This window comes from Mesocricetus auratus, unplaced genomic scaffold, assembly GCF_017639785.1.
Source record: "Mesocricetus auratus isolate SY011 unplaced genomic scaffold, BCM_Maur_2.0 Super-Scaffold_100030, whole genome shotgun sequence".
Taxonomy (NCBI): domain Eukaryota; kingdom Metazoa; phylum Chordata; class Mammalia; order Rodentia; family Cricetidae; genus Mesocricetus; species Mesocricetus auratus.
Genome location: NW_024429211.1, coordinates 7,709,881 through 7,734,951, shown reverse-complemented (window position 1 = coordinate 7,734,951; position 25,071 = coordinate 7,709,881). Strand labels below are relative to the sequence as shown.

Sequence of the window (25,071 nt, the reverse complement as noted above, 5' to 3'; positions counted from 1 at the left end):
TTGAGAATGTGTTTTCCTGGTAGCTAAATGTATTTGCTGAGTTCTAGGATGCGTATGTGCTTATGTTTTCCCAGAGAGGCTCTGTTCCCTACCTTTGAACCAGCTCTGTGAGAGCTACAGCTCTTTCCTGGCTTTAAAAGTAGACAGACTATATAAGTCAGCTCACACTCAGTATTTGCTAGAGCTGGAGCAAAGGTTTCAGTGATTTGAGGTTGGAGAGATGACTGGGCAGAAAGAGTACTTGCTGCTGCTCTTCCAGAGAGCCTCAGCCTGATTCCCAGCACTCACAAGATGGCTCAGTCATTTACCTCAACTTCTACAACTCAAGTTCTAGCACGTCTGATGCTGTCTTCTGCCCTCTGCTGTCACTAGACACACATGTTTCCCAGACACATACGCAGGCAGAACTCTCATACACATTAAAAAAAAAACCCAAAAACAAACAGAAAGAAAGAAATATTTCAGCCACTTTACAGTGACTGAAGAGCCAAGGTGATCAACAGCGATCTCATCGGCTCCTCAGGAGAATAATATGTTTAAAGCCGTGCAAGGAGGAGGAGGAGGTGGGATTTCTGACTGGATGTGCAGGCAGGTTTCAGTTGTGTGTATCTGCATCTGAAGCTAGGGCTGCTGTGTTCTAATGAGGTCACTGCTCACCAGTATGTGTTTTATGCATTATAGGATATAGAAGCCAAAAAAGAAGCCCAGAAGGAAAAAGAAATTGATGAGCAAGAAGCCAGTGCGTCCACATTCCATAGAAGTAGAACTCCTCTGGATAAAGACCTGATTAACACTGGGATATACGAGTCGTCTGGTAAACAGTGCCTGCCTCTAGTTCAGCTCATACAGCAGCTTCTTAGGTAAACAGCGTTAATGGTGTTGTAGTTCTGTAAGCAGTGCTGTTTTAAATAACATGTAGTGAAATCAAACTGCAGCATCAAGAATGCCTTTAGCTGTGGAAGACTCACTGTGAAGATTATGTACCCAGGGTAGACTTTAGAGTGAAGAGAAGGTTCTGAAGCATGGGTGAGAAGTGGGGCTATGACGAGATGAAGAGCTTTGTAAGACTTACCGAACAGCTGAGGTGTTGGGAAGCAATAATACTCGCCACCCCCTTCACACACACACACAGGGTTTCTCTGTGTAACAGCTCTGGATGTCCTGAAATAAACTCTGTAGACCAGGCTGGCCTCAAACTCACAGAGATCCGCCTGCCTCTGCCTCCTGAGTGCTGGGATTAAAGGCGTGCGCCACCACCACCCAGCAAAAATAATACTCTTATGTTCATTAATAAGCAGGGAGATGCAAATTACAGCAGTTAATGCAAGATTACTTTTTAAAACCTCATTGTATTATTGCAAGATTCTGTCTATCATAATTTTACATATATGTAAAATAATATATATATGTTACTTATAAGACAACTTTTAACTTTAAAGCCTAAGTTAAAAGAATAGTGAGTGGCTGTTTGGAAAGCCATTTTCAGAGACAGTAAGAATAAAGTGAATTCAGACTGTCATCAGTAGTTCCCTTTGGGAAGGGCCAAAGTCAGGTGATTCAAAAAGCAAAAAGTTAGTGTGAATTGGGAAAAGGATTTATTAGAGAATGAAATAAGTGGCCACATTGTTAGCATTCTGCTCTCTGGGAGTTAGGCTTTGTTTATTATGCTTTCTCGAAGAGGCGATGAGTCAGTCTCATATAACAGCTTAGTCTTGAGTTGCTAGTAGAGAAGCGTGGCCCTGAACTTCCGAATCTCTTACTTCTTTTTCCTAACGTCCTTCGATTGTATTTTTGCTTCCAGGCAGGGTTTCTCTGTATAACAGCTCTAGCTGTCCTGGAGTTTGCTTTGTAGACCACGCTGGAATCACAGAACCTCCAGCTTTTGCCTCTGAGTGCTAGGATTATAGGTGTGTGCCACCACTGCCTGGCCTCCTAGATTGTATTTGCTTTGTTTTCCTAGCTTGTATTTTATACTCATAAAGGAAGCAGAGCTCTAGAGGGCTGGCTAGGCAGTTGCTTACACAACAGGAAACTGGGTAGGGGCAGCAGCTTTGCCTACCTGTTTGCAGTAGGTGTGGGGTGGACATGTGCTCTCTTCTGTAGATTAGTGGTGTATTTTTGGTGATTCAGTTTTAAAGCTGTTGTTATTATCAGATTTATTAAACGCTGCTTCTAAAAGCTTTAGCTATTACAAACCAGTAGAAAGGGCTGTAGAGCTGGGGGTAGACTCAGTGCTAGAGGGCTTGCCTAGCATACATGAGGGTTTCAGTCTCCAAAGAATAGGCACACACACACACACCACACACACATACCACACATACACACATACACACCACACATACCACACATACACACACACATCACACACACACCACACATACCACACACACACCACACATACACACACATACCACACACACACCCCACACATACCACACACACCACACATATACACACACACCACACATACCACACATACACACACACATACACACACACACACATACACACACACACACACCCCCCCACACCACACATACACATACACACACACACACACCACACATACCACACATACACACAGACACACACACACCACACACACGCACACATACCACACACACACCACACATACCCATATACACACACATCACACACACATACACACACAGACACACACACAAACACACACACATACACACACACACACACACACACACACACCACACATACACATACCACACACACACACACCACACACACACACACACACACATACACACACACACACACACACACATACCACACATACACACACATACACACACACACACACACATACACACACACATACACACACACACACATACCACACACACACACCACACATACCACACACACACACACACACATACCACACACACACCACACATACCCATATACACACACATCACACACACATACACACACACCACACATACCACACACACACCACACATACCCACATACACACACACCACACATACACACACACACACATACACACACACACACACACACACACATACCACACACACCACACATACCCACATACACACACACCACACATACCACACACACACATACACACCACACATACCCACATACACACACACACACCACACATACCCACACACACACACACACAACCACACCACACATACATACACACCACACATAACACACACATACACACACAACCACACACACATACACACACACACACCTCACATAGCACACATACACACACACCACACATAACACACACACACCACACATACACACACACCATACATACACACACACACACACCACACACACCACACACACACCACACACACACATACCACACATACCACACACCACACACACACACCCCACACATACCCCCCCACAACCACACCACACATACACAACCACACCACACATACCACACATACACACACACACACACACACACATACCCACATACACACACACACACCACACACACACACACACACACACACACACACATCACACACACACATACACACACACACACACACACACATACACACACACACACCTCACATAGCACACATACACACACACCACACATAACACACACACACCACACATACACACACACCATACATAACACACACACACCACACACACACCCCACACATACCCCCCCACAACCACACCACACACACACATACACACACACACCACACATACCCACACACACACACCCACACACACACACCACACACCACACACACACACACACACACACACACACACACACACACACACACACACACACACACACACACACTCCTTGGCATCTGCTTAGTTTGGGCTGAGGGTGTACTTGCTGCAGATCTGCCTTACACACTTGGGGTGGGTAACTTAGGTGTGGTCTCTGCTTCTGATAACTAGTTCATGCCATGTTCTTTCCTTTGCTTCCTAACAGAAAATTTTAGTTTTTTACTCTTGTTTCCCTTACTTAGAAACATTGCTTCTCAAACTGTGGCCAGACTGAAAGATGTTGCTCGCCGTATTTCATCGTGCCTGGACTTTGAGCACCATAGTTGTGAGAGATCAGCTTCGTTGGATCTGTTACTGCGTTTTCAGCGCTTGCTCATCAGTAAACTTTATCCGGGAGAAAATACTGGTCAGATCTCAGATGTTTCCAGTAAGTTTCGTAGAAACATGAACGTGTCTTACACAATTGGAGCTTTTCAGTTTTGCTTTTGTTTTGTTTTAATCTGCCCATTCTGTATATCCAGATGTAGTTCTCATACTATGTTAAGTGTACCAATTTTGGAAGCTACATTTTTTTAATCTACCTTTTGGAGTATATTATTTATGTTAATACCTTTTAAAAGATTTCTTTGTAAAATCTTACCTTGTGTGTATGACTCTTATGCCTGCATGCATGCGTGTGCAGCACATGTTAACTTGGTGCTCACTGCGGTTGGATGAGGGCATCAGATTCCCTGGAACTGGAGTTATGGATGGTTGTAAGTTGCAAGGATAACAACTACTTCTAACCACTGGCCCATCTCCCCAGCAGTGAAGGCACTATTATCTTACTTAGCTGTCTAGACATTTCAGTTCTTAAGATTATCAGACACATAATCAGATTCATTATCCCTTTAGTTACATGATACAAAAAAGAGCCAAAGGCTGAGGATGGATAAGTTCTTGTTTGGGAAAATAGGTAAATGATGTCTTCTTGGGAATGGAATAGGAGAGCAGTTTGGCCATCCGAGTAAGTTTTTAGTAGTGAAAATGCAATTCTGTGCATCTCCTTCAAGGTCCGGAGCTAATGGGTGTTGGTTCTTTGCTGAAAAAGTACACAGCCCTTTTGTGCACGCACACTGGAGACATATTGCCTGTGGCGGCCAGCATCGCTTCGGCCAGCTGGCAGCACTTCGCAGAGGTCGCCTGCGTGATGGAAGGGGACTTCACAGGTACCTCCCTGAACTTGCTTGCCTCCCCGCTTACTCCGTCTTTTCTCCTTGCGTGTACCTTGACTGGGTATATGTTAACTCGTGTTATTTTAGGAGACTGGTGAAAGTTAGGATCCTTTCATATCCTTTGTGGATGAAGCTTTCGGGGTTCACTCTTCATTTTCTAGTCCCCTTGTCTTTTTCCTTCCCTCTCTCCCTCTCCCTTTTCCTTAAGTAAGCCGGTAATGCAGCGTTATAGTACAAATGGAAATGTACTGAGATGAATGGTTATTATTTAATTTCATTTTGACTGGATGAAAATTAATTGCTACTTTCAGAATCTTGTGTTAATTTTGTGAGATTATTAGAGCATTATGTTTTAGGGCAGTGCATATTGCTAAGCATTTTTTAACTAAATCATGTACCTATAAAGTAGACCTGTGTTTTGAAAACTATTTTTGTTACTAGAGAATTCAGTCTTATAGCTCTACTGCTCTCTTTAAGAAAATAGTGTTCAGTACTCGGGAGGCAGTGGCAGGCAGATCTTTGTGAGTTCAAGGCCAGCCTGGTCTAACGTAGGCTCCAAAGCTACACAGAAAAACCCTGTCTCGAAAAACAAACAAACAAACAACAAAAAAAGAAAGAACCCAAACAAACAGAAAAAACCCAGTGGTATAGCCAGGCAGTGTAGTGTACTCAGGAGGCAGAGGCAGGTGGATCTCTGTGAGTTTGAGGCCAGCCTGGTCTACAAAGGGAGTTCCAGAACAGCCAGGACTAAACAGAGAAACCCTGTCTCAAAACCACTCTCCCGCAAAGAAGAAGACATACGCTAATGGACAAGCACCCTTATTTTGTGACTTAGAACTTAAATATGAAGCAAGGTTATAGATTCTTGGTTTTGTATCTTGAATGTAGGACCCATATATGCTAGGCGTGCCTGCAGCCTCAGTCCACACTCTAAAAATCTTACTGACTGTTTTTGTCTAAATACAGGCGTGCTCCTTCCAGAGCTAGTGGTCTCCATAGTGCTTCTGCTCAGTAAGAATGCTAGTCTCATGCAAGAGGCTGGGGCTATCCCTCTGCTTGGGGGTCTCCTGGAGCACCTGGACCGCTTCAACCACTTGGCCCCAGGAAAGGAGCGGGATGATCGGGAAGAGCTGGCCTGGCCTGGGATCATGGGTATGCCATCTTAGCCTAAAGCACGCTCGCTGAGGACAGTCTTGTGTCTGTCACTGCAACCCAGTCAGCCTTTCTGATTGAAGGGCACCTTGAAAAGGGGCTAGCTACTGCCACTTTCACTGAGCAATGTAAGTGGGATAGAATGCAATCCAAGTAAGAAAGAGGTGAATCTGGGAACCCCTTGGTAAGCTGGCTAGTTAAAATAGGCAAATCAGCAAGCTTCAGACTCAGCAATAAATAATAAATTTGGTGGAGTGTGCTCTAAGAAGCAAACATACATCCACTTCTTCACACCTGCTCACTCATGGATATATTCACACCTATATACATGTACACACGTATGGGTATACAATACATATGCATACAACATACCATAAACATATAAAAAAAACCTTTCTGTCTTAGGATTTTTATTGCTGTGAAGAGACACCATGACTATGGAAATTTTTACTAAGGAAAACACTAAATTGAGATGGTGGTTTTCAGTTTCAGAGGTTCATTCCGCTATTGTCATGTCAGGGAGCATGGTGGTGTGCAGGTGTGCAGGTGTGCAGGTGTGCTTGTGTGCCTGTCGTGCTGGAGGAGTCCTGTATCTTTCAGGCGACAGGAAATGGTCTGAGACACTGGGTGGTATCCTGAGCATAGGAAACTGCAAAGCCCGCCCCCACAGTGACACACTTCCTCCCACAAGGCCATATACATTTCAGTAAAGCCACACCTCCTAGTGTTGCCACTCCCTATGAGATGTTGGGGGCTAGTAACAGTCAAACTACCATACTTTGCATACTCAATTTTCTTCCAGATTATGTTGTAAAAGTTTTATTGTATTACATTCAGCACTTAGAACCATAGCTTCTGTTGGCTGACGTTTGGTTTCTGTTTCTACAGAGTCATTTTTCACCGGTCAGAACTGTAGAAATAACGAGGAAGTGACACTGATCCGCAAAGCTGATTTGGAGAACCACAATAAAGATGGCGGTTTCTGGACTGTAATTGATGGAAAAGTATATGATATAAAGGACTTCCAAACGCAGTCATTAACAGGAAATAGTATTCTTGGTAAGGCCTCACGGTTTGATTCCATAGTTAAAATTGTGTGTTGTTTTTAAGTAGAATCCTTAACTTATGAATGAATTCTTAAATTTATCTCCATATACAATGAAATGTATCTGTGATTTTGGCTTTGTTTTCACAACAAATTTTGGCTCAAGTTGAAGCCCACTAACATGCTTTTGTTGTTGTCTTTTTGTTTTGTTTTGAGAGACAAGGTTTCTCTGTAGCTCTAGCTGTCTTGGAATCTGTAGACCAGGCTGCCAGTCTGGCCTTGAACTCGGAGATCTGCCTACCTCTGCCTGGGGAGTGCTGGGATCAAAGATTAGTGTCACCATGCCCAGCCTCCATCTTTTTTTTTTTTTTTTTTTTTTTTTTTTTTGCTTTGTCTTTTGAGACAGGGTTTCCCTGTGTAACAGCTCTGGCTGTTCTGGAACTTGATTTGTAGATGAGGCTGGCATTTTTATTTTCTAGCACCTTTTAGAACTTGTTCTAAGTTCTCATTTGACCCAGTCAAGTTTGTGAGAAGGGCAGATTCTTCCATGCCAGCAACTCACACTTTGGATTGAGCCAGACTCACTTCCTGTCTGCTACGTATCTCCTAGAGCTGTCTTACAAATTGCATTGAACTCATACTGTTTCCCTTTTTGTTTTAGCTCAGTTTGCAGGGGAAGATCCAGTGGTAGCTTTGGAAGCGGCTTTGCAGTTTGAAGACACACAGGAATCCATGCATGCCTTCTGTGTTGGCCAATACTTGGAGGTGAGGCTGTGTGCCCACTTTTAGTGATATGTAGGGTTGTGAGGGAAGGCTCCCTATGTACCTATTATGGAATGATTATTTTACCTTGTTATACTAACATTTGGACATAAAATGATTATGTTTGTTTACAGGATGTCTTTGGTAAATAAAAGTTAATGTTAAGATTTATTATATGTAAATCTTGTAAAGTTATGTCAGAAGTAGAGAAATGTTCCACAAAAAAGACATTAAACATTGACCTTACAGTTTGTCAACTTACATAAAAATTTAGAATGGCTTACTGTCCTAGAAAAAGTATAACAAAGAAGTGTGACTTTGTTGCAAATTTTTGAATATTGGAGTTTATATATTTGGATTGACTTTCCAGACATCAGGAGATAACAAAAGTCAGCAAATGCCATAAATGAGACTTTAGTCATTTTTTAAATTACTTATTTATTTTTTTATTTTCAAATTTAAATTAGAAACAAGGTTGCTTCACATATCAATCCCAGTTCCCTCTCCTTCCCCTCCTCCCCCGGCCCACTCCAATCCCTCCAGCCCCCACCCATCCCCACTCCATTCCCCAGGGAAGGTGAGGCCCACCATGGGGGATCTCCAGAGTCTGTCATGTAGTTAAGAGCAGGGTCTAGGCCCTCCCCCAAGAGTCCAGGCTGAGAGAGCATCTCTCATTGTGGGATGGGCACCCAAAGTCCATTTGTGTGAGGCTAAAGTCATTTTATGAAAGGGAAAATGGACTTCATGCATTGTCTGGGGGGACTGGAAAGTTTATTTGTATGGTACATTTGATTTTTTAACCCAGAATTACTGATTTCCTGACCGCGTGTGGCCACAGCTCGCTGCTCGTAATGACACCGCTGTGTGTTCACCGTTCTCACCGAGCTCAGTGTTTCTGTGCATTCAGTGAGCCATTGTACTTTCTGAAACATTCTGCGTACCATTTTGATTGTCTGTGTGACTCTTCAAGGGAGTATCCTAGTTTAGTCATCCGACGAAGCTTCTCTTCTATGCCCTAGAGCTGTTACTTGTTTTCTCCTGTCTGCTCTCCAGTGTGTTGTGTGCTGATGTTGGCTCTCGTGTAAAGTCGTTACACGTGCCTTTAGCACCTTCTGGTCCTCTTCCTGGCAGTCGATGTCACACGCAAGCAGCTGCTCTTTTTGGTGTTACACTTTTAATTCACTGTGTTTCCTCAACTGGTAATTCTTTCAGCCTGACCAGGAAGTTGTTACCATACCAGATCTGGGAAGCCTGTCTTCACCCCTGATTGACACAGAGAGAAACCTGGGCCTGCTTCTTGGATTACATGCTTCCTATTTAGCAATGAGCACACCACTGTCTCCTGTGGAGGTCGAATGTGCCAGTAAGCTCAATTTTATTTTCTTGTCGACTGGATTTATGGTGCTGAACTAGGTAGAAGCACATAATGGGAAGAGTGTTGAAGGCCAGGGACCGTTAGCTGCGTGTGAGAGTGAAGGCCTGCAAAAGACAAGGTGGCCTCCAGCCCTGATAAGCTGCTGTGAAGCAGCTACATCATTCTGTTGGAGGATGAGTGTCACGTGTATCAGCAAAGCGGGCCGGGGAGTGGGCGGGGTGGGCTGAAGGGAAGGAAGGCACTATGCACCCTGACAGGTGTGGCCTGGTTCAGTGCCAGGTCAGACGCTTGTCTCTGAGGAAGAAGGTGCTAGCTTGTGCTCTTTCCCATAGAGCAAAGTGATTAGTATCAAGTCAGCTCTGTCTTAGAGGAATTGATGTACCTATCTTTGAAAGTCCATAGTGCTTCAAATCTAAGTATCTGATGAAAACACTGAGTGTATCCCAAAGTCCTCAATGGAAACCTGTAGTGATTCTCTAGTGGGATTTCCTCCAGTGAGGCATAACTAGTACTTCTAATCGCCATAACAGAAGGTATATATCTGTTGGACCTGCCTGATCCTGTATCCATTGCTTTCCCGTCGCTAAGATGTTTTCTTTTTAACAGTTGTGGGTTGTTTGTTAAAGTATTGTCTTGTTTCTTTAGTTTTAGGAGCAGTTTAGATTGAAGGTGTTCTTTATAGAAACCTCCCAGGCATGCTGTTTGCTTGTCTGCATGCCCAGTATTGAAGTCTGTCTCACGTAGGACTTGGGGTGCTCAGCATTGATGTCTGTCTCACGTAGGACTTGGGGTGCTCAGCATTGATGTCTGTCTCACGTAGGACTTGGGGTGCCCAGCATTGATGTCTGTCTCACGTAGGACTTGGGGTGCCCAGCATTGATGTCTGTCTCACGTAGGACTTGGGGTGCCCAGCATTGATGTCTGTCTCACGTAGGACTTGGGGTGCCCAGCATTGATGTCTGTCTCACGTAGGACTTGGGGTGCCCAGCATTGATGTCTGTCTCACGTAGGACTTGGGGTGCTCAGCTGCCCCTCCCCTTCCTTAGCACACTGCCTCGCTTCCGCATTCATGCCCTTGAGAGGCCTCTGCTGTCTCCCTATTACATCTGGGGTTGAGTGCTAGGCTGTGTAGGGAGCGTTTCCCCACGTGATCTGGGTATCTAAGTCTTCAGGTGGTGTGCTAATTTTTGTTACCAAAAATAATAGCATAACCGTCAGGCCCATTTGGATGGATGAGATTATGTGGTGTACAGAAGTCCAGAGTGTGATTTAAGACTGAAGTTTAGGCTTTTGCAGTAGTAGTTCTCTCTAGAACTAATCACAGTCAGGCACTGTATCTATTTTTCCACGGGCACAGCCACAGTGACCTACCTCTGAGGACCTCTCACTGCCCCCCCCCCATCTTACAGATTTCTTCACATCCTAACATTGAAATATTGGGGATCAAGCTCTGATGTAAGAATCCTTTGGGACACATTCCAACTGTCTCCAAACCAGTACTTGTGAAGCCTGCACTGGGTTTTGGTGTTATGCATTTTGGTTCTGTTCTTGTGGCTGTGATGAAAGTCCTTGACATACAGCAGCTTTAAGGGAAAAAGTATTTATTTGGCTTATAATTGCAGGTTACAGTCCATCACTGGGAAAGTCAGGACAGGAACTTGAAGATGCTAGTCACTTGCACAGCTGAGAGCAGAGAGACTTAGCACGTGCGTGCTTACTGCTCAGTTTACTGTCTCCTTATACAGTCGAGGACCCACGTCCTCAGAATGGTGCCACTCGGGTGAGCTTAGGTCTTCCCAGGTCAGTAGATGCAGTCAAGACAATCTGCCACAGAGTTCACAGGGTTCATCTGTGTACCAGACTTCTTCTTTTGGGCCACTAGCCAGCTCCCAAATCATGACTTATTATTCGTTTAGAATGCTTGGCCTAGCTTAGGCTCATTTCTGGCTAGCTCTTTTAACTTAAATTAACCTTTTTCTCTTAACCTACATTTTGCCTTGGGGCTTTTTACTTTTCTTACTTCTTACTTATTTCATTGCTTCTCATTTCTAGCTGGTTGGCAGCTGCCTGACTTCTTGCCCTGGTGTCTTCCCTGTTCTCTCCTCCTCCTCCTTCTCTCATTCCTCTTTCTCTCCCAAGACTAGAGTTCTCCACCTATTTATTCTCTCTGCATGCCAGCCCTGCCAGTCCTTTCTCCTGCCTGGGTATTGGTCAGTCAGCTCTTTATTAGACTAGTAGGTGCCTTCAGCTGGCAAGATGAAACAAATGCAGCATAAACAAAAGTAACACAGCCTAGTTAAAATAATATTCCACAGCACCTCTGATCTACACAATCCCTTATAGAGAATCTCAAGCGATTCTACATTGTGTCAAGTTGTCAGTCAAACTAATCATCACCCCATAGTTAAGATATTGGGCAGTCAGAGAGTCAGAAAGTGTTACTTTTTCCTTGCATAGCTAGTATGTAGCATTTAAGTATGTTAGTAAGAATGATGCTGAATTTCCTTTTTGAAACTAAGTGTTCAGTTCAGGGTGTGGTGTGTATGTGTGTGTGTGTATTTATTTCTGAAGTTTGCTTCAGTTCCTCTTCAATTTCACTTTTTCTAGAGTGGCTGCAGTCATCAATTTTCTCTGGAGGTCTACAGACCAGCCAGATTCACTATAGTTACAATGAAGAGAAAGATGAGGACCACTGTAGCTCTCCTGGGGGCACACCCATCAGCAAGTCCCGACTGTGTTCTCACAGATGGGCCCTGGGTGACCATTCTCAGGCATTCCTGCAAGCCATCGCTGACAATAACATCCAGGACCATAATGTGAAGGTGAGTTCCATACTTCTGACTCAGCATTCTGCACTCTTCAAACACAGCACAGTTCTGCTTGTTATTTGCAGATTTGGTTTTGAGGTGATAACTGGTTGTTTCCATACATGTGAGATATAAATCACCTGTAGCAAAAAGTTGGGTAGACGCTATGGCATGTTGGGGTTTGTGACGATTTATTGGTGACTTCCAGGTTACCTCTAACTGTTCTTCTTGCAGGACTTTCTGTGTCAGATTGAAAGGTACTGCAGACAGTGCCACCTGACCACCCCAATCACGTTTCCTCCTGAGCATCCTGTGGAAGAGGTTGGCCGTCTGCTGTTGTGCTGCCTCCTAAAACATGAAGATTTAGGTACAGAGCTCAGTGTCCATGTCCTTTAACTACGTCGTAGACCCTTCAAATAGCATGCAATATATATTAACTCCTACTTTCCTTTCCAAAACTGTGTTTTACAGGTCACGTGGCATTATCTTTAGTTCATGTAGGTACACTTGGTATTGAGCAAGTAAAGCACAGAACGTTGCCTAAATCTGTGGTGGATGTTTGCAGAGTTGTCTACCAAGCAAAATGCTCACTCATTAAGGTGAATGGATTTTAATCTTTTTCTGTGCTGTGCAGACAGGTGCCAAAGTATTTGTTATTAAATCAATTTCCCTATTTACCTTTGCAGACTCATCAAGAACAGGGTCGTTCCTACAAGGAGGTTTGTGCTCCTGTCATTGAACGTTTGAGATTTCTCTTCAATGAATTGAGGCCTGCTGTTTGTAGTGACCTCTCTATAATGTCGAAGTTTAAGCTGTTAGGCTCATTACCCCGTTGGAGGAGGATAGCTCAGAAGATCATCCGAGAAAGAAGGAAAAAGAGAGGTAATAATGTAAAAAGTCAGAATATATTGTTATGGTGCCTTTAGCTGAGTCTGTGACTTTGATACTAGTCCTTGCCTATGTCATTCCTATGTATTGTCATAGTATTTATGTGTATTTGTGATTGAATGCAGAAGTCCTGATTATTTTAGTAAGTTGATAAGGAAAGAGCTTTAAAAACTTTATGCCTTCCTGATAATGAGCTATATTGGAACATTTCGTCTTATGATTTGATCTTGCCATTTTTGTGAGAAAATGTTGTTGTCTTAAAGTATTAAGTAATATAGTCGCCTTCTGTCTTTGGGTGATGCACCCTAAGACCTTCAGTGGGTGCTCCAAACTACACAACAAATTGGGCTCAGTATGAGTTGGGTTGTAAATAAAACAGAATAATTATGATACTGACTGAAGACAAATAAAAATATTTTTGAACCACAGTTGACTACAGGTACTGACACCATGGAAAGTTAGATTGTAGCCAGATCCCAGGCCTGTGTCAGAACTCGGTCACTTCATGTCTGTGGATCCTGTAGATTTATAATGTGATGTTTGAAGCCCGTTTCTTTTCCCTTCCCCTCCTCTCCCTGTTCCATTCGTTTCCCTTTCACCTCTCCCTTCTCCCCTTCCTCCTTCCCTTCCCCCTGCCTTCCCTCCCACTGGCCTCTCCCACGTTTCTTCCTTTCCGCCTTCTCTTCCCTCTCCCCTGTCCTCCCCTACCCTTTGCCCTTTTCCTTTTTAGCCCAACTCACTGTAAGAGAAACTCCCCTGTAGAAATGACTAACGATACTGGGGTTGAGCTGTGTGCCCAGAACGCTGTCAGACTTGGTGGCATGCTCTTGGGCTCACACTTACAGCTCATCACTGCAGCTGCATACAGAAGAGTATAAAAAGGACAGCATGTATGGGAGGGGCTGAGAGCCCGTGGGGCTCAGCTCCCAGGGTCTCCTCTCCGTGCAGTCCATGTGGACCCACTTGGTTCTCCTAGTGCTAGTGTCTGTCAGGGAAACTGTTCAACCGTGGTATCCAAGGTTCCTGTTGATGACTGTCAGATCAGTAGGTGGGTAGGACTTGGGTGACTGACACCAGTCATTCAAATTCCAACTCCCCAGAGCAAAGTTACATGATCTCCTATCTGATATCATCTGTCCAGGTAAACTGTGGTCACATGGCCCTAGAATTCATGTACATGAAAGTACTTTTTTTTTTTTTCTTAAAGACCTGGCTGTCTCAGAACTTGCTCTGCAGACCAGGCTGGCCTCAAACTCAGAAATCCATCTACCTCTGCCTCCTGAGTCCTGGGATTAAAGTGTGTCCACTCTTTTTGAGACAGGGCCTTGCTTAGGTATAGTGTCCTTTTTCTTTATATTTTATGTTGAACAGAATTAGATTAAAAACCTTAGAGAGACCAAGTAAGGGAAGAAATGCCACAGAATTCTGCAAATTCATTAGGAGTGTTCCTAACTAAAGAGGCTAGCAGAAGAGGCATGCTGTGAATTTACACACTGGTACAAGACTCATGCAGGAGATCAGACAAGCAGGACGAGCAGGGACTGTAGCTCAATGTGGCCTGTTGCTGTCGTTGTGATGTTTATGTACTAAGGTCAACTTTTTACAGTTTTAAATTGTAAGAAGAAATCAGAAAAAAGGGCATTATTTTGACCCATGAAATTTTATGAAATATAAATTGGAACTTTATAAATAAAAGTGTCATTTAAAAATACTTGTGTGTTTGCGCACACATGTGCCTGTGGGCACACACAAGTCAGAGGACAGCTTGCGAGAGTCTGTTCCCCACTAGCACTGTGTGGCTTCCATGGATCAAGCCCTGGCTGTCAGGCTTCGCAGCAGCACACACCTTTTCTGCTGAGTGGAACCAGCTCCTGCCTGCCTCCACCTCTGATACTTATGCCACCTGCAACAACTCTTTGTGCTGTAGAAATTGCAGTGTTGAGTATTCACAAAGAACTGAATGGCTTCAAAGACTTAGTTACTTACACTTGCTCCTTTTTTTTTTTTTTTTGTGGGGGTGGGGTGGGGTGGGGTGTTTGTTTGATTTGGTTTTTATTTTTTGAGTCAGTGCTTCTCGGTGTAGCTTTGACTGTCCTGGAACTCATTCTGTAGAACAGGCTGGCCTCAGACTCAGGGACTCACCTGCCTTTGCCTCCCAAGTGCTGGGGCTAAAAGTATGTGCCACCGTGGCCCGGCTGTCACCTTTGCTGATTAGGAGAGGCTTGCTGCTCCCAGGCGCCCAGTTCTTCAGGGCTCCTCTCTAACGTGTTTCGCTCCTGTACCTGACGTGCTATGCCAGAGTGCTGTTTCTAGATGCCATGGGATACTCATTGTGATAGTTTTTACTTTTGTCATTTGAGGATTACAGTTGACAGTGTCTTTCTGTGCTCTTTTGAAGAAACTGTGCATCCTTTGTCTGTCTGTTGCTGTGATAAAACACTATGACTCTAAGAAAGTTGGGGAGGAAAGGCTTTGTTTCATTTTACAACTCTAAGGTCACATTCTCTCACTGAGGGAAGTCAGGGCTGGAACTCCAAGCAGGAGTCTGGGGATAGGAAACAGACCAGGGAAGAGTGCTGTGCTGCTTCTGGCTTGCTTCTCACGATTTGCTCAACCTGCTTTTTTACAGACTCGGGTCACCTGCCCAGAGATGGTTTGGGCTGGGATCTCCCACATCAATCACTAATTAAGAGAATGTCCCACAGGCTTGCTCAAGGCCGGTTTTAGGGAGGCGTTTCTCAGTTGTGGTTCCCTCTTCTCAGATAACTCTAGCTTGTGTCAAGGTGACACAAACAACCAACCCATATATTCTTGCACACTAAAGTATTTCTTAATTAAAAATTATATAAATGATTCTTATGTTTTAAAATATAGTTCCTAAGAAACCAGAGTCTACGGATGGTGAAGAGAAAATTGGAAATGAAGAGAGTGATTTAGAAGAAGCTTGTGTTTTACCTCACAGTCCTATAAATGTAGACAAAAGACCCATTTCCATGAAGTCTCCCAAGGTGACGTATTTTCTTTGACTCTTAGATTGGGTGATGGAGACCCTGCACACAGCAGGGAATCTCTGTGACTCTTAGATTGGGTGATGGAGACCCTGCACACAGCAGGGAATCTCTGTGACTCTTAGATTGGGTGACGGAGACCCTGCACACAGCAGGGAATCTCTGTGACTCTTAGATTGGGTGACGGAGACCCTGCACACAGCAGGGAATCTCTGGGACTCTTAGATTGGGTGACAGAGACCCTGCACACAGCAGGGAATCTCTGTGACTCTTAGATTGGGTGACAGAGACACTGCACATAGCAGGGAATCTCTGGTGCCGTGCTGTTGTCCTGAGCTCCTGCAGGCTAGTGAGTATAGTGTGTTGCTTGAAGAAGCATGGACCCAGGCTGCTTAATAAACTTGCCTGACAGTGTTGTCTAGTCTGTTTTGTTTTGTTTGTTTTTGACTCTGTGTTGCAACTACTTAAAATATAGCATTTATCCATTTCATTATTTGTTTGAGAAACTATTGGTCCCTGAGACTATTAATATTTGTAAAAACAATCTGTTACTCAATTTAAAATATCACTGACGTGCTTTTCTATCTTGTGTTGCAAAGTTGTGGGTCCTAGTCCTAGTGATAGCAAAATGAACATCAAAGTTATTGTTATTAATTGTTTATATTTAAAGAACTTTTAGAGTACATTTAATAGGGTAAACTAATGGTACACATTGTTCTTTTTCATTAGGATAAATGGCAACCACTGTTGAATACAGTTACAGGAGTTCATAAATACAAATGGTTAAAGCAGAATGTGCAGGGCCTTTACCCACAGTCGGCTCTTCTCAGTACAATTGTTGAATTTGCCCTTAAGGAAGAGCCGGTGGATGTGGAGAAAATGAGAAAGTGCCTACTGAAACAGGTAAGCCTTTCCGGGGCACAAGCCTGTGCTTTGAGTCAGATAGAGCACCGACTTAAACATTGCTGTTTTGCAGTTGGAGAGAGCAGAGGTTCGTCTGGAAGGAATAGATACAATTCTGAAACTGGCAGCCAAAAGTTTCTTACTTCCTTCTGTGCAGTATGCTATGTTTTGTGGATGGCAAAGACTTATTCCTGAAGGAATTGATATAGGGTAAAGCTTTATAAAAATTTTCTCAAGTATGGGAGTCTTGGCAACACACTGCTGTTCTTTTGAGTTAAAATTCTGGCAATGTCCCAAGTCAAATTCTGCTTCTTTGTTTGAAAGGGAACCACTTACAGACTGCTTAAAGGATGTGGATTTGATCCCACCTTTTAATCGGATGCTGCTGGAAGTGACGTTCGGCAAGCTGTATGCTTGGGCAGTTCAGAATATTCGATACGTTCTGATGGATGCGAGTGCCAAATTTAAAGAGCTGGGTGAGCTAAAGAAAAAGTCATAGTTAAAAGTCGTTATTTTAAAACTGATAATATGGTAATGGTTGTGGCCACAGCAGTATCATGGCATTGATCTTAAGTGTATAGTGGGGAAACTTACATAAAAGTCACTTTTTTACTTGTGGAAACTTTATACATCAGAACAATAATTGTAGGTGCTTTTAGCTTTACTTTAGATTCATAGTAGTACTTTAAATATTTGGCAGAAGACACAATCCCAAAATATTTTAATAAAATAAGCTGCTTTTTTATGCACACTGCACTATATACTCTAAAGTGCCAGTGTCCTATACTAATATTGATCTCCTAGATAATCCGAGCATTTGTAGAGAAATGGCAAGATTAGCTTTATGGTATTAAAGTTAAAGATAGAAAGTATGCTACTTATATTGTAGGGAGTGCCACACTTTGGGGTGATCATCCCCAAACTTTTTTTGTCCCTAAACTTTTAAATTGGTATTTGCTTGGAATTTTTTGTTCTGTTTCATTTGGTGTTTGAGACAGGATCTCACTCTGTACCTTTTGCTGGCCTGGAACTCAGAATTTAGACCAGGTTGGCCTCCAACTCACAGAGGTCTACCTGCATCTGTTTGCAGAGTGCTGTGATTAAAGGTGTGTGCCAGCACTCCTAACTCTACATTGTTACTATTTTGAGAGGATCTCAGATTGAATTCTTGAAGACAGTATAGCCAGGAAAGGCTCAGCTTTGTCCCTCAAATGCAGATGTCATTACTATAGAATTCACTTTTACACTAATGAGGAAAATTGTACTAGAAGTTATCAGTAAACTAAGTTATTTTTCCCTGTTGTACTATATCTTGAAGGCAGAGATAGCAAGTATGTGCAATGTTGATGGTGAGAATATAACAAAATAAAATAGTGGAAAATTGCCCAAAAGAAGTTACATAAATGAATAAGTAATTACTAACCAAATCCACAGTGTTTTGAATCATGTTCATTGTGTCTATAACTGAGCAATTCAAATGAATGTCAATGCTTACTAGGTATTCAACCTGTCCCCTTACAAACCATTACCAATGAGAACCTGGCGGGACCAAGTCTGGGGACCATCCCACAAGCTCGGTTTCTTCTGGTGATGCTCAGCATGCTCACTCTGCAGCATGGTGCAAACAACCTTGACCTCCTGCTCAACTCGGGCACACTGGCCCTCACACAGACAGCGCTGAGGCTGATCGGTAGGTTGACTCTGGCTTTGGATCCTTTAGAAAAAGACGACTTTTACCTTTTCTCCTTAACAGCAGCAGCAGCAGCAACACCAACACACACACACACACACACACACACACACACACACACACACACACACACACACACACACACTAGTGAGCAGTTTTGCTAGGAGTGTTTGTATGTAAATCTTGAATACTTGTTTCTGGTTTTTTTGATTATAAAAGGAGTAGAACACTGAGGTCAGGTGGTAATGTTACAGGTGGATACTGTATTTGGGGCCACCCACTGGTATTTCCAGATTGTTTAATAACTGGAACAAGAAATCTGAGTAGGAACATACAGATGAGAGAAACCAAATAGTTTATTTATTTTTTATTTTTTTGGTTTTTTTACGAGACAGGGTTTCTCTGTATTGTTTTGGAGTCTGTCAGTCCAGCCTAGCCTCGAACTCATAGAGATCCACCTGCCTCTGCCTCCCGAGTGCTGGGATTAAAGGCGTGCGCCACCACCGCCCGGCCCAAATAGTTTATTAAGAACGTATTTTTGAGCTGTAATGAGCACTAGTGAGCCATAATGTTGGGGAATGTAAGAGTATGGATGGCACCCGTACTGGGCAAATAGGGATAGTCTTACAGTATGCAACTTTTGTGCAGTGCTCTGTTACATGTAGTCTCAGTAGGGAGAGAGTTCTAGTTTTTCTGCTAATTGGCTTCTTTCATGTGCTTTTATAAAAGATATTCTCTATGTAGCCCTGCTTGGGCTGGAAGTCCATGATCACAGAGATTCCCTGCCTGCACCCAGAATGTGGGTACTGGGCTTGCCGTGGTAAATATTAATGCATTGCTTCCTGCTGCACTTGTGCCCAGGGCTATGGTGTCCCACTTTGAGTGACTCATGCTCCAAGACCTCCACTGAGTTGCACACTGGCTCCCACATGCAAGTCCCGCTTGTCTGGGTCTTTGGCAGCTTTGTTGTATTTTGATCAAGGCCTTCCACTGAAGTTCTCTCTAGTGGTTTTTGGTTTGCCTTTCAACTAATGACAAATGACATTGTTGTCTGTTTACATCTTTCAGAAATGTCATTTGCCAGTTTTTAAATTTTTTTCTTTTCTTTTTATTAATTTAAAATAGCTTGTTTTACATGTCAATCCCAGTTCCCTCTCCCTCCCCTCCTCCCGCACCCCCACCTTCCTCCCCATCCTCTCACCCTATCACCACTTCCTTCCACATAGGGGATATCTAGAGTCTGTCATTTCACTCAGAGCAGGGTCCAGGCACTCCCCTAAGAGTCCCTCTTTGTGCTATGGACACACGATGTCTGTTTGTATTCCAGGGATAAACAGTGATCCACTGCCAAGGGTCCCATAGGTCCTTTGCCAGTTTTTTTTAAAAACATAAAATACATTTATTCATGTATTTTGTGTATATGAGTGCTTTGTCTTCATGCACAGCAGAAGAGGAATCTGATCCCATTACAGGTGGTTGTGAGCCACTATGCGGTTGCTGGGAGTTGAACTCAGGACCTCTGGAAGAACATTCAAGAGCCCATAACCACTGAGCCACCTCTCCAGCCCCCAGTTTTTCTTTTTTCTTTTGATGAGTTGGATTCTTTGTCTTTTTGTTACTGAGTTGTAGGAGTACCAGCTAAAAGCATTACATAAGCTAGTGTGGTGTCATATCCCTTTAATTCCAGCACCCAAGAGGCAGACACAGGTGGATCTTTTGTGAGTTCGAGGCCAGCCTGATCTTCAAAGTGAGTTCCAGTACAGCAAATGATATTACATAGAGAAACCCTGTCTCAAAAAACTAGTAAGGAAGAAAAGTATCACAAATATCAACCACACACTTAAAGAAGAGTTAATAGTCCTCAAGCTCTTCCAAAAATTCCCTGGATGCTAGACTTTTTCAAATTTATAGACCTTTGACAGATGCTGTATGATTTGAGGATAAATTCTCCTGCCCTGTGGATTTTATTTTCCTTTGATGCACAGTTTTTCATTGTGATGGTCCACCTAGTTTTCTCTCTGTTCTGGCTCTTACAGTCTTCTGTCATTACCAAGAAGCTGTTGCCAAGACTAAGGCACATAAAAACTATCTATTATTTCTTCTCTAGGCTTTATTTATGTAGGTCTTTTGTGCATCTTAAAAATTAAAATGTGGTCATGTAATTTTCCCTTATGTTTTTTCCCTCTGACCTTTTATGTATCCTTCCGTGCTCCTTTTCAAATTCATTGGCTTTTTCTTTAATTGTTGTTACACACGCACTCCCCCCATACGTACATTGCTAAGTGTGTAAATACCACCCGTTCAGTGTGTATAGTGTTACTTGTGTGTGTAGGGTTTCGGGGCTGACCATTTGGTATTGTGTAAGGAATTGTGGGCTGTTCCTGGGAAGACTGTTCCTCCCACTCTCAGTGTTCCCTGGTGCTCTGCTAGGGTTAGGCAGCAGCCTTGTCGAGGTGTCCCTGAGTTTCCTAGGATGTGCCGTCTCACTGGCAGACTTCTTGTTCCTTTGGCTCGCACAATATTTATTCCCTCTTGCTCAGCCTTTCCTGACCCTTAGCTACAGTTATGTGGCAGATGTTAAAAATACGGAATGCTTTATAAATTTGTGGGTCATTCCTGCCCAGGGACCCTACTAATCTTCTCTGTATTGTTATGGTTTTAGTATATTTACTGCCAAAGCAAGCATGTCTATTGTACTTGTAGGTAAACATTTTATACATTCACATGTCCTGGATTTTAAAGTTTTTATTGTTTATTTACTCCAGTACCATTTGTTGCAAACTACCCCCCTCTCCCCCTGGTCTTGGAAAACCATTTGACTGGACTCCCATTTCTGGTCAATTGCTTCATGTGCTTATCATTACTGTGGTGACCCAGCACTGTTTTGAACATTGTAGCTTTGTAGTGAGTTCTGAAGTTGAGACTGTTAGTCTTCTGACTTTTTTTTCTAGAGATTGTTTTGCGTTTTTGGTTCACTTGCACTTCTATGTGGAATTTTAGAGCTGGTTTTGGTATATCTGTAAAAGGTCTTGGAGTTGTTTTAAGGATGCTATTGAGTCTGTAGATCACCTTGGGTTATTTCCATTGTAATAGATTGACATCCATTCTATGAATACAAGTATATTTATTGTCAAGAGTTTAATTTCCTTCAGCAGTACTTTAGAGTTTGACAGTTTCCAGGATAATAATGACTAAATCGAACAGATTAGGAAGTGTTCCCTAATGTTCTGTTTTTAGAAGAGTTTAAGAATTTTTAGTTTTTCTTTAAATGTTTGATAGAATTCACCTGTTAAGCCTTATGGACCTGCACTTTGTGATTCTGTCTCTTTTATTATAGTTTGTGGATTTTCTGTTCCTTCCTAGTCACTTCAGGTGTAATTTGTATGTTGCTAGGTATCTTTAAAGTGGTTTATAATAGTTCCATTTTTTTTCCCACTGGGAGTATTTTTCTTATAGCCTTTTCTGACTTTACTTATTTGTATCTGTTTCTCCTTTTTTTCTTAAGGAATCCATACTTTTGGTTTTATTGATCCTCTAGTTTTTCTGTTTATTTCATTTGTTTCTCTTCTGAGCTTTCTTTTTTCTTCTACTAACTTTGGTTCTATTGCATTTTTACTGTTATGGTTTTATAGTTTACAGAAATAAAATAAAATCTGTAGTCTTTATAGTGCACACTGTTGTAATTGTAACTGTCCCCTTTATCATCTTTGGAGATGGTGCTTTTGTGGGTCTCAGTCTGAAAAATAAAGTAAAAATAAGTATAAATCGTCTTTATTCTTGTCACGTATTTATTCACACCCCTAGTAAATTCAGCCTTCAAAGAGCTAGAAGAACAAGGGGGGATTTGTGTCCTGGTTTAATCTAGAAGATTCTTAGTTCTTCTGGGTTGTCTCATGAGATGATGACTGTGTAATTACTGTGGGATCTATTGGCTTGTAGCAGAGATCTGTCTGCCTCTGCTTCCTGAGTGCTGGGATTAAAAGTCGTACACCACCATTGCCTGGAAAGTTAAAATCTTACTGATTTTCATTAAGAATTAACTCATTTCATTGATTTAATTGTGCTTTTGTTGTTGGTGGTGGTAGTGTTTGTTAGCAGTTTATTAATTTCTGCCTGCAGTTTGATTAGTTTTTGCCATTTACTACGTTTGAGTGTTATTTCTTCATTTTGTTCTAGATCTTTCAGGTATGTCATTAAGATACTACTAACATGTAGCCAATTGGTCCTATACCTTGCCTTTTAGAACTACCTTCGTCTGAGTCTCATATATTTGGATATGTTGTATTTTCATTTTCATTCAACTCCAAAAATTTTTAAATTTCTTTCTCAATTTTTTTCTTTTTCTTTTTCTTTTTTTTTTTTTTTGGTTTTCCGAGACAGGGTTTCTCTGTATTGTTTTTGAGGCTGTCAGTCCAGCCCGGCCTCGAACTCACAGAGATCCGCCTGCCTCTGCCTCCCGAGTGCTGGGATTAAAGGCGTGCGCCACCACCACCTGGCTTCTTTCTCAATTTCTGTCTTGACCAATGTTTCATTCAATAGTGAGTTGTTCAGTTTCCATGGGTTTGTATGCTTTATGCTTTTTTGGTGTTGTTTATATCCAACTTTAATTCTTGGTGGTCAAATAGGATGCAGGGTGTTATTTTAATTTTCTTGTGTCTTTTGAGACTTGCTTTAAGTTCAAGTAGGTGGTCAGTTTTGGAAAAAGTTCCATGAACTGTTGAGAAGAAGGTATATTCTTTTGTCTTTGGGTAAAATGTTCTGTAAATATCTCCTAGGTGCATTTATTTATGACATAATTTAGCTCCAACATTTTTCTATTTAGTTTTTGTCTGGATGACCCATTTATTTGCAAGAGTTGAGTTTTAAAGTGAAGTCACCCACCATCATTGTGTGATTTTAGCTGTAGTAGTGTTTCTTTTATGAACTTGGTTGCCTTATGTGTGGTGCTTAAGTGGGTCTAAGTTCCTTAAACTTACTGCTGATCAGTTCTTCATGATCTTTGTGGTGTGTGTGTGAGTGTGTGTGTGTGTGTGTGTGTATGTATGTATGTGTATGCACATGTCTGACTGTGTCAGGGTCCTTCTGTGTAGACCAGTCTTCTTTGAACTCACAATCCTCTTTAGTGTTAGGATTATATGATGTGTCACCACATCTACTGATGTGTCTATTAAAAGTAAGACATTGGACTGGGTGGTGGCGGCACACATCTTTAATCCCAGTACTGGGGAGGCAGAGGTGGGCCTGGTCAACAGAGTGAGTTCCAGGACAGCCAAGGCTACACAGAGGAAACCCTATCTTGAAAACCAAACAAACAAACAAAAGAAAAAGAAAAGGAAAATCAAAGCAGAAACTTACTGGAAAGATGGCTCTGCTGTGGAAAGAGCCGTTACCCTGCAGCTGCGGACCTGAGTTCAGTCAGCTCCCAGCACCCATGTCTGTTGGTTTACAAGGGCTGTGGCCCCAGCTCCAGGACATTGGGTGCCCTCTTTCAGCCTCATGCTGCCACCTCACCAACAGTACTGTCCCACACCCAGAAATGTATTTACACATAAATAATCTAGACACGACTTTAAAGAGTAACAAACAGGACATTGCAGCCAATTCCAGGCTCAGCTGTTGTTTGATGTTCTGTAGGTCCTACTTGTGACAGTGTTGAGGAAGACATGTGTGCTTCTTCCCGGGGAGCCTCTGCTACAGTGCTGGAAGAAACAAGGAAGGAGACTGCTCCTGTTCAACTCCCCGTCTCAGGGCCAGAACTGGCTGCTGTGATGAAGATTGGAGCCAGGGTCATGAGGGGCGTGGACTGGAAGTGGGGTGACCAGGTATTCAGAGATCTCATTAACATCTTAGCACATCTAACGCAGCCATCAGTAGAAGCTAGAATAGGTGGCTGCCTGAACTCAGGACCTGCAAGATTAGTAGATGACTTAGTTGTTGATTTCTGAGCAATAAAATAGAGGCAAAAGACATTAGGACAATATTTTCCTTTCCAGGATGTCATGTATATTTTTTCAGCTGTACTGCTAAGCATGAATTTTGTCACCGTGTTCTTAGAAATGAAATTGTCTGAGATGAGGTAATAGGATCCTGTCAACAGCTTTCCTCTTTGGAATGGTTGTCAGAATGTTGCTCTTGGGTCTAGGCTCTCACTCTTAGGAAGTGACTGAGGTCATCAGAGAGACTAGTTTGATTGCTGGGACACTCACTAATGCATTTGTTCAGAGTATCACCTAGTTGAGAGAATTCTCTCCTTTCCTCATATTTCCTTGGTAAAGGAAAACGAGCATGTGATTTCATGGCATTTAAAAATGATATGATTGCTGGGCAGCGGTGGCTCACGCCATTAATCCCAGCACTTGGGAGGCAGAGGCAGGTAATCTCTTGATTTTGGGGCCAGCCTGGTCTGCTTAGTGAGTTCCAGGACATCGAGGG

The 25,071-nt window shown here is 42.7% G+C and overlaps 1 protein-coding gene and 1 non-coding gene across 3 annotated transcripts in view; one reads left to right on the top strand and one right to left on the bottom strand.

Annotated features, from left to right (window-relative positions):
- Herc2 (HECT and RLD domain containing E3 ubiquitin protein ligase 2) overlaps window positions 1-25,071 on the top strand; it is a 183,490-nt gene that overhangs the window by 75,831 nt on the left and 82,588 nt on the right. For both annotated transcript variants that reach the window (XM_040733327.1, XM_040733326.1), the window contains exons 20-36: window positions 682-860; window positions 4,038-4,222; window positions 4,848-5,003; window positions 5,976-6,161; window positions 7,050-7,220; window positions 7,868-7,971; window positions 9,181-9,331; window positions 11,951-12,165; window positions 12,385-12,517; window positions 12,622-12,749; window positions 12,837-13,032; window positions 15,913-16,046; window positions 16,776-16,949; window positions 17,023-17,159; window positions 17,274-17,425; window positions 18,448-18,639; window positions 24,274-24,461. In XM_040733327.1, coding sequence (XP_040589261.1) covers window positions 682-860; window positions 4,038-4,222; window positions 4,848-5,003; window positions 5,976-6,161; window positions 7,050-7,220; window positions 7,868-7,971; window positions 9,181-9,331; window positions 11,951-12,165; window positions 12,385-12,517; window positions 12,622-12,749; window positions 12,837-13,032; window positions 15,913-16,046; window positions 16,776-16,949; window positions 17,023-17,159; window positions 17,274-17,425; window positions 18,448-18,639; window positions 24,274-24,461 — 2,781 coding nt within the window. The remainder of the gene's footprint in view (window positions 1-681; window positions 861-4,037; window positions 4,223-4,847; window positions 5,004-5,975; window positions 6,162-7,049; window positions 7,221-7,867; window positions 7,972-9,180; window positions 9,332-11,950; window positions 12,166-12,384; window positions 12,518-12,621; window positions 12,750-12,836; window positions 13,033-15,912; window positions 16,047-16,775; window positions 16,950-17,022; window positions 17,160-17,273; window positions 17,426-18,447; window positions 18,640-24,273; window positions 24,462-25,071) is intronic.
- LOC121135067 lies at window positions 21,219-21,321 on the bottom strand. Its single transcript, XR_005872258.1, has one exon. It is a non-coding gene; the product is annotated as a U6 spliceosomal RNA (small nuclear RNA).